This window comes from Battus philenor, unplaced genomic scaffold (assembly GCF_028537555.1).
Source record: "Battus philenor isolate CCGP_79_NKW_IND1 unplaced genomic scaffold, ilBatPhil1.0.hap1 SCAF_8, whole genome shotgun sequence".
Taxonomy (NCBI): Eukaryota; Metazoa; Arthropoda; class Insecta; order Lepidoptera; family Papilionidae; genus Battus; species Battus philenor.
The window spans coordinates 24,407-37,500 of NW_027181748.1; the positions used below are offsets into that span (position 1 = coordinate 24,407).

General features: G+C 54.3%; 1 protein-coding gene across 1 annotated transcript in view; it reads left to right on the forward strand.

The window, feature by feature from the left end:
* The first annotated feature begins 584 nt into the window (after positions 1-584).
* LOC137931790 (uncharacterized) overlaps positions 585-13,094 on the forward strand; it is a 22,029-nt gene continuing 9,519 nt past the window's right edge. The window contains exon 1 of the mRNA XM_068775301.1: positions 585-713. Coding sequence (XP_068631402.1) covers positions 585-713 — 129 coding nt within the window. The remainder of the gene's footprint in view (positions 714-13,094) is intronic.

Here is a 13,094-nt window from a genome sequence, read left to right on the forward strand (position 1 = left end):
ACGACAAAGCCCTATTGCACTAAGACTAAGTTTACTTTATAATTGACAAATAATTAAAGTAGTAAACGGCCCTATTGCCTTAGGATAAGAAGCGAAGTGACTACCTATCGCACTAGGGTAGATTAAAACAGACAAAGCGATAACCTAACCAAAAGAAATAAAGAAGCAGGCAGATTAAGTCATTACATTCAGTTTACATTATATTAAGTTGCCCCCGCCGCCCGCGCGTCGCACGTCACCCCTCACCACCGGGCCGCGCGCGCGTGCCGCGCCGCACCTGTGCCGGCGGTCAAGGCCGAGCGCTCGAGTGGAGCAATTAAGCAATTAAGAAGTCATAAAAAAGAATTGCATAACGTTAACAAAAAAAAAGTAAACAAACTACAGGAAATTACAAAAAGTTATAGTGAAACTAAATAATAGGAGTCTAATTCCATTAGGTTATAAGATAGTTTATATATAAAAGATCGCCCTTTTGCACTAGGTTAGGACTTATTTAAATATTTAGAAGATAGAACTTATTTATACATTGAGTTGACATATAATTATTAAATTTTAAATTATACAGACGCGTATCCCTATTAGAAATGATTAGGACCCCCACAAAGACCACCGACGCGGGCGAGGTGAGCCAGGCAGGCGCCAGCCAGGCGTGCCGGGTGAGCACCTCGCCCACTAGAAGCGTCCGGAGGAGTGTGGGGGAGTGGGAAGGGCAGGTAAAAAAGCCCGGGACCTCTCCCCGTAGCGTCGTGCCGGCCGCGAAAGTAAAGGCGCGTACGTTGCCGAAAGCGGTGGAGCCGACACCTGCTCCCGCGGCGGCCGGGCAATCCCCGAAAGGGGACAAACCGGCTTCCGCGGACCGGATGAAGGAGGCGCGAGCGTGCCTAACAAAGGCGAAATTGCACCTGGGCAGCTCGCGCAACCTAAAAACGGAGATAAAAGAGCAGGTGATATTAGCCATTAATCGGCTCTACGAATTGTTTAAGGAGGCGGAGCTCGCACATAGAGAGAGAACCCAGGACCCAAAAGGGGGTCCAGTAGAGCAGCCGGCGAGCGGGGCGAAACGGGTGGAAGCAGTAGTGAAGGATCCACCCGCAAACCCCCTGCCGGCGAGCCAGTGCGAGCTCCTTAAGAAATTAGACAGCCACGCGAGACTCCTTGAAGCCAATACCAAAGAATTGGAGGGCTTGAGGGAGTCTCTCGTGGCTGCAAAAGTACAAGAAAAAGTGAAGCCTCCCGGCACGTACGCGAGCGTGGCGGCCGGCCCGGCAAAAAGACCGCCACCGGGGTGCGAACCTAAGCACTCGGTGGCGGTCTCGTCGGGGACCGACACGGGCGAGCAGGTCCTGGGAAAAATACGGAAAGCTCTAAACGCCACCCAGACCGGCATAAGGGTCGACCGGATCCGCAGGGTGCGGGACGGTCGGGTCATCCTGGGCTGCGGCTCAGAGGTCGAGCTGGAGAGGGTGCGTGAGGGGCTGAGGAGGGCAGGCAAGGACCTGAGCCTTGCAGAGGTCAAAAACAAGGACCCACTGGTGCTGCTCAGAGACGTAATGGCCTATAATACTAACGAAGAAATAGTAAAGGCCATTAAGACCCAAAATAAACACCTGCTGGTCGGCGTCTCTGAGGAGGATCAGAGGGCGGAGGTAAGGTTCAGGAGGAGGGCGCGAAATGTGCAGACGATCCATGTGGTCATGCGCGTGTCGCCTGCGCTCTGGGGACGGCTGACGGCTGCGGGCTACATGCACGTGGACCTCCAGCGAGTGCGGGTGCATGATCACTCCCCGCTAGTCCAGTGCACTCGGTGCCTAGGTTACGGCCACACCAAACGGCATTGCACAGAGAGCGAAGACCGGTGCAGCCATTGTGGTGGCCGGCACCTACGCGCCGAGTGTCCGGATCGGCAAGCCGGGAAACCTCCCGCCTGCCGGAACTGCCGACTAGCTAAGGCAGACCGGTGGGACCACGGCGCATTTGACGAAGACTGTCCTGTGCGGAGAAAGTGGGACACCATAGCACGGGCGTCCGTAGCCTATTGCTAAGGGCGCCCAGGTGACCCACCGCACTCTCCGCGCAGGGCACCACCAGTACCGCGTGGCGCAGCTTAACCTGCAAAGGTCCGAGCTCGCTACTGCCGAGCTGATATGCGAAGCGCCGAAGAGAGGCTGGGCGTTCGCATTGGTCCAGGAGCCGTATATCGGCGCTATTGGCGAGATGAGGCACTACCCAGGGACAAGGGTGGTACAATGTGTCGCGCGAGGCAACGGTGAGGTTGTCAAGGCGGCCATTGTGCTATTCGACGACACCATCGATATCACTCAATGTCCCCAACTCACGTCTGGCAACGTTACCGTGGCCAGGCTGAGGACTGGGGCTTGGGAGATAGGGGTGGTGTCCGTCTACCTGGAGCCTAATACGCCCGTCGGACCATACCTGGACCGGATCGGCTCGGCCGTGGAGGGCCTGGGGACTGCCAACGTGGTGCTGGGTGGCGACGTCAATGCGCATAACACCTGGTGGGGTAGCCGGTCCACGGACCGAAGGGGGGAGGAGGTCGCAGCCGCCCTCGACCAACTGGGGGTGCACGTGTTGAACCAGGGGTCTGAGCCGACGTTTGATACGCATCGGGGCGGTAAGCATTACTCCAGTCGTGTCGACATTACTGCTTGCTCGACCACCCTGCTCGACCGAGCGGTGGGCTGGAGCCTCGTGGACGACATATCCTCGTCGGATCACAGGGCAATTGTGTTCAATCTGAAGCTTGACAGGTCCCGAGGCACGGACGTCAAGCGGACCACACGGCAGTACACTACCCGTAGGGCAGACTGGGGCGAGTTCCATCGAACTGTCGCCCGGCTGCTATCGGATCGCTGCCTGACGTCTGCCGAGGTGAATCAAATCACCGAGGAGGGGGCGTTGGACAGCATGGTCGGTCGGTACGTGGAAACCGTGAGGGACGCTTGCGAGTTGGTCCTGCCGAAGGTCTCCAAGCGGAAGAGGACAGAATTGCCCTGGTGGTCCGAACAGCTCTCTCTCCTCAAGGCGGATGTCTTGAGGAAGAAGAGAAGGATCAGGGCCGCGAGGCCGGCTCGTAAGGAGCTGGTCTGGCGCGAGTACTGCGACGCGAAGGAGGCATACCGCCTCGAGGCGAGGCGCGCTCAGACCCATAGCTGGAAGCGTTTCTGTGAGAGACAGGATCGCGAGACCATGTGGGACGGGATCCACCGTGTGATGCGTCGCACGGAGGTGAGGCGAGAGGACGTCCCCCTCGTCCAGTCAGGTAAAGTGCTGGACGCAGCGGGATCAGCCAGGCTGCTGGCGGAGGTTTTCTTCCCGGAGGACGACCCCGGGAAGGACAATGCGGACCACAGAACTGTAAGAGCTAAAGCCGATGAAGTCAATTCGGGGGACCATGACGGAACATGCGATCCCCCGTTTACGATGGAGGAGCTCCGATGGTCCGTATCGACCTTCAACGCCAAGAAGGCACCTGGCTCTGACGGACTCACCGCGGACATCTGCCGAGCGGCCGTCGCCGTGGACCCCGTTCTGTACCTCGCGCTCTCCAACCGGTGTCTCGCGCTTTCCCACTTCCCCACGAGATGGAAGGAGGCAGTGGTCGTAGCGTTGCGGAAGCCGGACAAGGAGGACTACACGCACCCGAAATCCTACAGGCCCATCGGACTTCTGCCGATTCTCGGCAAGGTCCTTGAGAAAATGATGGTCCGTAGGATCCGGTGGTACACTGCGCCGTATATCAGTAGCCACCAATACGGCTTCATGCCGCAGAGGTGTACCGAAGACTCCCTGTATGACCTGATCCAGCATCTGCGAACCCGGCTGAAGGAGAAGGAGATCGCGGTGCTGGTATCATTGGACATAGAGGGAGCCTTCGATAACGCCTGGTGGCCTGCTATACGGTGCAGACTGGCAGAAACTCGCTGCCCCGCGAATCTGCGGCGCCTTGTCGACAGCTATTTTAGCGATCGCAAGGTGTCCGTACGGTACGCGGGGGCAGAGTGGGCCAGAGAGACCACCAAGGGGTGCGTGCAGGGATCCGTAGGCGGCCCAACCTTCTGGACCCTCCTCATCAACCCTCTCCTGGAGGAGGTGGCAAAGACCGGGACACACTGCCAGGCGTTCGCAGATGACGTCGTGCTGGTCTTCTCGGGGCAGAAGGCCCAGGACATCTCGAGTCGGGCCAATGCCGTTCTCGCCCGTGTTCATGAATGGGGGGTCAGGAACAAGCTGAGGTTCGCACCACACAAAACAAAGGTGATGGTGCTAACCAATAAGCTGAAGTTCGACTACCCATTACTGAGCATGGGAGGTGAGCCGCTTGGCCGGACTGGGGAGGTCCGGATACTTGGCCTCACAGTTGACGATAGGCTCACGTTCAACAGTCACGTGAAGAACGTGAGCAAGAAGGCACAGGGCCTCTATCGTCAGCTGTGTAGGGCTGCGAAGGTATCTTGGGGTCTGAACTCGGAGGTGATCAGAACGATGTATCTGGCGGTGCTGGAGCCGACGATTTTGTATGCAGCGAGTGCATGGGCGCCGGCGGCTAGGAAGCTGCTGGTCCGCAGGCAGCTGGACGCGGTCCAGCGGGGCTTCGCGCAGAAGATCGCGAGGACCCACAGGACCGCGTCCCTGCACTCGGCCCTTATACTTGCCGGGTTGCTTCCTCTGGACCTTCGGGTCCAAGAAGCAGCCCGCTTATTTGAAATAAGAAAGGGTCATTCCCGGCAGGTGGTAGGGGACCGAGACCTGGAGGTACCGGTCGGCTACCTGAGACTACCGCACCCGTCTGGTCAAGTTGGTGTGGAGTTCTCCTGTCTGGGGGAAAGTGCGGAGGAAGTCCGACTTGCCACCGCGGCTGCCGACTTGGTAATTTATACCGACGGCAGCCGCATAGAGGATAAGGTGGGTGCGGCGTTCTGCGTCAAGCGGGGCGCCGCAGAGCTGTACACAAAAAAGCTCAAGTTGGGCAACTTCTGCACCGTATACCAGGCAGAGCTGCTGGCTCTAGCTGAGGCAACAGGGTACGCGGCCGGCGAGTCAGCGCAAGCCTGCGCCATATTGAGCGACTCGCGGTCCGCCCTCGAAACTGTCGCAAGATCGGACACCCTCCACCCCTTAGCGTTAAGAGTGAAGGAGAATGTGATGAAAGTGAGAGAAAAAGGGAAGGATGTAAGGTTGTATTGGGTGAAAGCGCACGCGGGGATGGAGGGGAACGAGAGGGCGGACCAGCTTGCCAAGGAAGCGGCCCTGAAGAGTAAAAGACGACCAGAATATGAGAGATGCCCTGTTTCATTCGTCAAGCGGCAACTGAGACAGGAGTCGCTTGACGAATGGAACAGGAGGTATGTAGAAGGAACGACGGCTTCGGTAACGAGGATGTTTTTCCCGGACGCCGCCTCAGCTTACCGCGTGCTCCGCAGCATCGAGGTGGACGCGGTCTCGGCCCAGCTCTTCACGGGGCACGGGGGGTTCTCTGAGTACCTTTATAGGTTTAAGCTCAAGGAGGACCCCTCGTGCTTCTGTGAACCGGGCGTGGACCAGACCGTGATCCACCTTGTGGCCCGGTGTCCCGCATTCGGCGGACTCCGGTTCGGCTTCGAGTGCCGGTCTGGAATTCAAGTCAGGGAGGACACAATACCCTCCCTGATAGGCGGAGAATATAAAGAATCATTCCTATCCCTTTGCAAAGAAATAGCGGAAAGTGCAATGAAAAGAAACAAAACGTAAATATAGGAAATAAATATATATTAAAAAATTAAAATAGAAAATATAATTATTAACTATTAAAATATATAAATCTGTAATAAAAATTATTATTGTATAAGAAACAAAAATGTGAAATAAAAATAAAAAATAAAAAGCTATTGAAAATGTAAAAAGCAAGGGAAGAATGATAGATGATCAGAGGAAAAGAGAAAGACAGACGAATTGTGGCATGAAAGATTAGAACAGAAAGAAAGATTATGTGAAGAATGAAAGAGAAGAGAATGAAAATAAAATAACTAAGTGAAAAAATTCAATGCTTGTAAAGTCCCTATCCCAACATAAATAGGGGTATATATATAAAAAAAAAAAAAAAAAAAAAAAAAAAAAAAAAAAAAAAAAAAAAAAAACCTAACCTAACCTAACCTAACCTAACCTAACCTAACCTAACCTAACCTAACCTAACCTAACCTAACCTAACCTAACCTAACCTAACCTAACCTAACCTAACCTAACCTAACCTAACCTAACCTAACCTAACCTAACCTAACCTAACCTAACCTAACCTAACCTAACCTAACCTAACCTAACCTAACCTAACCTAACCTAACCTAACCTAACCTAACCTAACCTAACCTAACCTAACCTAACCTAACCTAACCTAACCTAACCTAACCTAACCTAACCTAACCTAACCTAACCTAACCTAACCTAACCTAACCTAACCTAACCTAACCTAACCTAACCTAACCTAACCTAACCTAACCTTCTCCTGTCTGGGGGAAAGTGCGGAGGAAGTCCGACTTGCCACCGCGGCTGCCGATCTGGTAATTTATACCGACGGCAGCCGCATAGAGGATAAGGTGGGTGCGGCGTTCTGCGTCAAGCGGGGCGCCGTAGAGTCATACACAAAGAAACTCAAGTTGGGCAACTTCTGCACCGTATACACGGTCACGGTTCAGCTCTTCACGGGGCACGGGGGGTTCTCTGAGTACCTTCACAGGTTCAAGCTCAAGGAGGACCCCTCGTGCTTCTGTGAACCGGGCGTGGACCAGACCGTGATCCACCTTGTGGCCCGGTGTCCCGCATTCGGGGGACTCCGGCTCGACTTCGAGTGCCGGTCTGGTGTTCAGGTCAAAGAAGACACGATACCCTCCCTGATAGGCGATAAAGCTACTAGGCAGGATTTTGTATATTATTGTAAAACAATAGTTAAAAAGATTATAGAAATAAATAAAACCTAGGTATAAGATAAAAGACTGTTATAAAATAAATAATAAATGTGCAAATATGTGATACCTAGAAAATAAGATATACAAAATAAAAAAAGGGATGAAAGAAGAGTAGTATAGAAGGGCACAAAAGAAAGAAATATAGCATGAAAGACAGACTAAAAGAATATGTGATGAAAGACTGATGAGTATGAAAATAAAAAAAAATATATGTGAAAAAATTACTGTAACAAAAGACCCTGTCCCACAAAAAGATAGGGGTACGAGAGACCCCCAATAGCGGGGGTCATAAAAAAAATAAAAATAAAAAAACCTAACCTAACCTAACCTAACCTAACCTAACCTAACCTAACCTAACCTAACCTAACCTAACCTAACCTAACCTAACCTAACCTAACCTAACCTAACCTAACCTAACCTAACCTAACCTAACCTAACCTAACCTAACCTAACCTAACCTAACCTAACCTAACCTAACCTAACCTAACCTAACCTAACCCAGTCCGCCGTACGCTCCCGAGCAGAACGCACGCTCCCACGTGGCCTAGATCGCTCAAAATAGATCGATAAATCAAAAAGTGTCAGTAAAAGTGCTCGAAAATTAGTGAAAATAGTGTCAAAAAAAGCGCGTTCACAGCCCGAACGCTTTGACACTAAAAAGTGTAAATTGGACATAATTTGGATTTTTAAACACAAAAACAAAAATTACAGTGAGCAAGTAAGAAAAGAAAAAAAATTAAAACGCTGCACGATTTTCAGTGGGAAATCGTGTAACGGCAACTGTGGCGAGGTGCGCCGTACCAAGGCCTCTCGTTTGACACCTTTTTTGGATTTTTACGACCACAGACGGAGGAGCTGCAGCCGAAGTAAGGGAATTCCAACTGGAAAACATAAAGAAAACCGGTTGGAACCTTACTTCGAGAATACCAGCGAACATCCGGGGCCTTTTAAGGGTCCGAGGACCGCGGAGGTTGCAGCCGGGAGCCGGGAGCGACCTGGACTTAGCATAAGTAAGATAGCCGCCGAGTATTACACGCATTTACAAAGCGTAATATTAAATAAATAAAGTGGTGGGTAATTACATTTTCTTTTTAGCCCACCACAAGGTTAAATTCCCTTTATAAATACTAGAAATTAAAATACTCGGCGGCTGTCACTGGGAGTGAGGTCTTTTTGACCTATCCCATAGTTTTAAGATTAGCATTATAAGTAGAATTAGACAATAGTTGCTGTTTATAACAAAGCACCTTAATAAAAATAAGCGGACGGTAGAAGGTAAAAAACATAAAACCGAGCCAGATTCGCGCCGCCGCGGCCGTAGCAAAACATCTGGTGCGCGCCTGAGCGCCGCGGAAAGGGATAGACCTACCGGGCGGCGCAACCGTCTCTCTCGCACGCGCACGCTTTGTCGTGCGCAGTTGCCGAACTTCGGGCGCGCCCCTGCGGCCGCGGGCGAGGTCAGCGAGCCGGGAGACGTTGCCGTCCGCACCGCGCGAGCGACGCGCCGTGCGTAGCAATAATAATTAATATTACAGGGAGTTAAACGGCGCGCCGCGCGGGGTAAAAAAAAAATTTTACGACCGGTCTTTGTTATAGACAGCAACTGCAATAGAATAGGGGCCCTATTGCCTTAGTTTAAGAGTCTTTTTGCCTTGTTGCACTAGAGTTAAGTTGACATTATTGTTTACATTTTTAAATTTTGAACTGTAAGACTAAGTATTAAATACTTTAAACTTTTAATAACGGACGAAGTATATAATACTTCAATTTTAAATTAGAACAATTTAGGACTAAGTATATAATACTTTATTTTTGAAATTTTTAAATTTTTAAATTTTTAATTTTGATTTTAATTTTTAATTTAGAACATTTTAATTATTTACATTTTTGAATTTTAAAATTTTTAAAAATTTTTACACTTCAGACGAGTACCCCTACCATGTACCGGACCCCCACAAAGACCACCGACGCGGGCGAGGTGAGCCAGGCAGGCGCCAGCCAGGCGTGCAGGGTGAGCACCTCGCCCATTAAGAGCGTCCGGAGGAGTGTGGGGGAATGGGAGGGACAAGGGAAGAAGCCCAGGACCTCTCCCCGCAGCGTCGCGCCGGCCGTCAAACCGAGGACGCGTGCGGTGCCGAAAGCGGTGGAGCCGACACCTGCTCCTGCGGCGGCCGGGCAATCCCCGAAAGGGGACAAGCCGGCGTCCGCAGATCGAGTGAAGGAGGCGCGAGCGTGCCTAACTAAGGCAAAACTGCACTTGGGCAGCTCGCGCAACCTGAAGACCGAAATAAAGGAGCAGGTAATCAACGCGATAAATCGGCTCTACGAGCTTTACAAGGAGGCGGAGCTCGCAAACAGGGGACGAACCCAGGACCCAAAAGGGGGTCCAGTAGAGGAGCCGGCGAGTGGGGCAAACCGGGTGGAAGTAGAAGTAAAGGACCCACCCGCAAACCCCCCGCCGGCGACCCATTGCGAGCTCCTAAAGAAACTAGAAAGCCACGCGAGACTCCTTGAAGCCAATACCAAGGAATTGGAGGGCTTGAGGGAGTCTCTCGTGGCTACAAAAACAACAATACAAGAAAAGGGGAAGCCTCCCGGCACGTACGCGAGCGTGGCGGCCGCCCCGGCAAAAAGGCCGCCACCGGGGTGCGAACCTAAGCACTCGGTGGCGGTCTCGTCGGGGACCGACACGGGCGAGCAGGTTCTGGGCAAAATTCGAAAGGCCCTAAACGCCACCCAGACCGGCATAAGGGTCGACCGGATCCGCAGGGTGCGGGACGGTCGCGTCATCCTGGGCTGCGGCTCAGAGGCCGAGCTGGAGAGGGTGCGTGAGGGGCTGAGGAGAGCAGGGAAGGACCTGAGCCTTGCCGAAGTGAAAAACAAGGATCCGCTGGTGCTGCTCAGAGACGTGATGGCCTATAACACGAATGAAGAAATAGTAAAGGCCATCAAAAACCAGAATAAACATCTGCTGGTAGACGTCTCTGAGGAGGATCAGCGGGCGGAGGTAAGGTTCAGGAGGAGGGCGCGAAATGTGCAGACGATCCACGTGGTCATGCGCGTGTCGCCTGCTCTCTGGGGACGACTGACGGCTGCGGGCTACATGCACGTGGACCTCCAGCGAGTGCGGGTGCAGGACCACTCCCCGCTAGTCCAGTGCACTCGGTGCCTGGGTTACGGCCACACCAAACGGCACTGCGCGGAAAGCGAAGACCGCTGCAGCCATTGTGGTGGCCGGCACCTACGCGCCGAGTGTCCGGATCGGCAAGCCGGGAAACCTCCCGCCTGCCGGAACTGCCGACAAGCTAAGGCAGACCGGTGGGACCACGGCGCATTCGACGAAGACTGTCCTGTGCGGAGAAAGTGGGACACCATTGCACGGGCGTCCGTAGCGTATTGCTAAGGGCACCCAGGTGACCCACCGCACTCTCCGCGCAGGGCACCACCAGTACCGCGTGGCGCAGCTTAACCTGCAAAGGTCCGAGCTCGCTACGGCCGAGCTGATATGCGAAGCGCCGAAGAGAGGCTGGGCGTTCGCATTGGTCCAGGAGCCGTATATCGGCGCTATTGGCGAGATGAGGCACTACCCAGGGACAAGGGTGGTACAATGTGTCGCGCGAGGCAACGGGGAGGTTGTCAAGGCGGCCATTGTGCTATTCGACGACACCATCGATATCACTCAATGTCCCCAACTCACGTCTGGCAACGTTGCCGTGGCCAGGCTGAGGACTGGGGCTTGGGAGATAGGGGTGGTGTCCGTCTACCTGGAGCCTAATACGCCCGTCGGACCATACCTGGACCGGATCGGCTCGGCCGTGGAGGGCTTGGGGACTGCCAACGTGGTGCTGGGTGGCGACGTCAATGCGCATAACACCTGGTGGGGTAGCCGGTCCACGGACCGAAGGGGAGTTGAGATCGCAGCCGCCCTCGACCAACTGGGGGTGCACGTGTTGAACCAGGGGTCTGAGCCGACGTTTGATACGTATCGGGGCGGTAAGCACTACTCCAGTCGCGTCGACATTACTGCTTGCTCGACCACCCTGCTCGATCGAGCGGTGGGCTGGAGCCTCGTGGACGACATATCCTCGTCGGATCACAGGGCAATTGTGTTCAATCTGAAGCTTGACAGGTCCCGAGGCACGGACGTCAAGCGGACCACACGGCAGTACACTACCCGTAGGGCAGACTGGGGCGAGTTCCATCGAACTGTCGCCCGGCTGCTATCGGATCGCTGCCTGACGTCTGCCGAGGTGAATCAAATCACCGAGGAGGGGGCGTTGGACAGCATGGTCGGTCGGTACGTGGAAACCGTGAGGGACGCTTGCGAGTTGGTCCTGCCGAAGGCCTCCAAGCGGAAGAGGACGGAATTGCCCTGGTGGTCCGAACAGCTCTCTCTCCTCAAGGCGGATGTCCTGAGGAAGAAGAGAAGGATCAGGGCCGCGAGGCCGGCTCGTAAGGAGCTGGTCTGGCGCGAGTACTGCGACGCGAAGGAGGCATACCGTCTCGAGGCGAGGCGCGCTCAGACCCATAGCTGGAAGCGTTTCTGTGAGAGGCAGGATCGCGAGACCATGTGGGACGGGATCCACCGTGTGATGCGTCGCACGGAGGTGAGGCGAGAGGACGTCCCCCTCGTCCAGTCAGGCAAAGTGCTGGACGCAGCGGGATCAGCCAGGTTGTTGGCGGAGGTTTTCTTCCCGGAGGATGACCCCGGGAAGGACAATGCGGACCACAGAACTGTAAGAGCAAAGGCCAATGAAGTCAATTCGGGGGACCATGACGGAACATGTGATCCCCCGTTTACGATGGAGGAGCTCCGATGGTCCGTATCGACCTTCAATGCCAAGAAGGCACCTGGCTCTGACGGACTCACCGCGGACATCTGCCGAGCGGCCGTCGCCGTGGACCCCGTTCTGTACCTCGCGCTCTCCAACCGGTGTCTCGCGCTTTCCCACTTCCCCACGAGATGGAAGGAGGCAGTGGTCGTAGCGTTGCGGAAGCCGGACAAGGAGGACTACACGCACCCGAAATCCTACAGGCCCATCGGACTCTTGCCGATTTTCGGCAAGGTCCTAGAAAAAATGATGGTCCGTAGGATCCGGTGGTACACTGCACCGTATGTCAGCAGCCACCAATACGGCTTTATGCCGCAGAGGTGTACCGAGGACTCCCTGTATGTCCTGATCCAGCATCTGCGAACTCGGTTGAAGGAGAAGGAGATCGCAGTGCTGGTATCATTGGACATAGAGGGAGCCTTCGATAACGCCTGGTGGCCTGCTATACGGTGCAGACTGGCAGAAACTCGCTGCCCCGTGAATCTGCGGCGCCTTGCTGACAGCTATCTTAGCAATCGCAAGGTGTCCGTACGGTACGCGGGGGCAGAGTGGGCCAGAGAGACCACCAAGGGGTGCGTGCAGGGATCCGTAGGCGGCCCAACCTTCTGGACCCTCCTCATTAACCCTCTCTTGGAGGAGGTGGTAAAGACCGGGACACACTGCCAGGCGTTCGCAGACGACGTCGTGCTGGTCTTCTCGGGGCAGAAGGCCCAGGACATCTCGAGTCGGGCTAATGCCGTTCTCGCCCATGTTCACGAATGGGGAGTCAGGAACAAGCTGAGGTTTGCACCACACAAAACAAAGGTGATGGTGCTTACCAATAAGCAAAAGTTCGACTACCCATTACTGAGCATGGGGGGCGAGCCGCTTAGCCGGACTGGGGAAGTCCGGATACTAGGCCTCACAATTGACGATAGGCTCACGTTCAACACTCACGTGAAGAACGTGAGCAAGAAGGCACAGGGCCTCTATCGTCAGCTGTGTAGAGCCGCGAAGGTATCTTGGGGTCTGAACTCGGAGGTGATCAGAACGATGTATCTGGCGGTACTGGAGCCGACGATTTTGTATGCAGCGAGTGCATGGGCGCCGGCGGCTAGGAAGCTGCTGGTCCGCAGGCAGTTGGACGCGGTCCAGCGGGGCTTCGCGCAGAAGATTGCGAGGACCCACAGGACCGCGTCCCTGCACTCGGCCCTTATACTTGCCGGGTTGCTTCCTCTGGACCTTCGGGTCCAAGAAGCAGCCCGCTTATTTGAAATAAGAAAGGGTCATTCCCGGCAGGTGGTAGGGGACCGAGACCTGGAGGTAC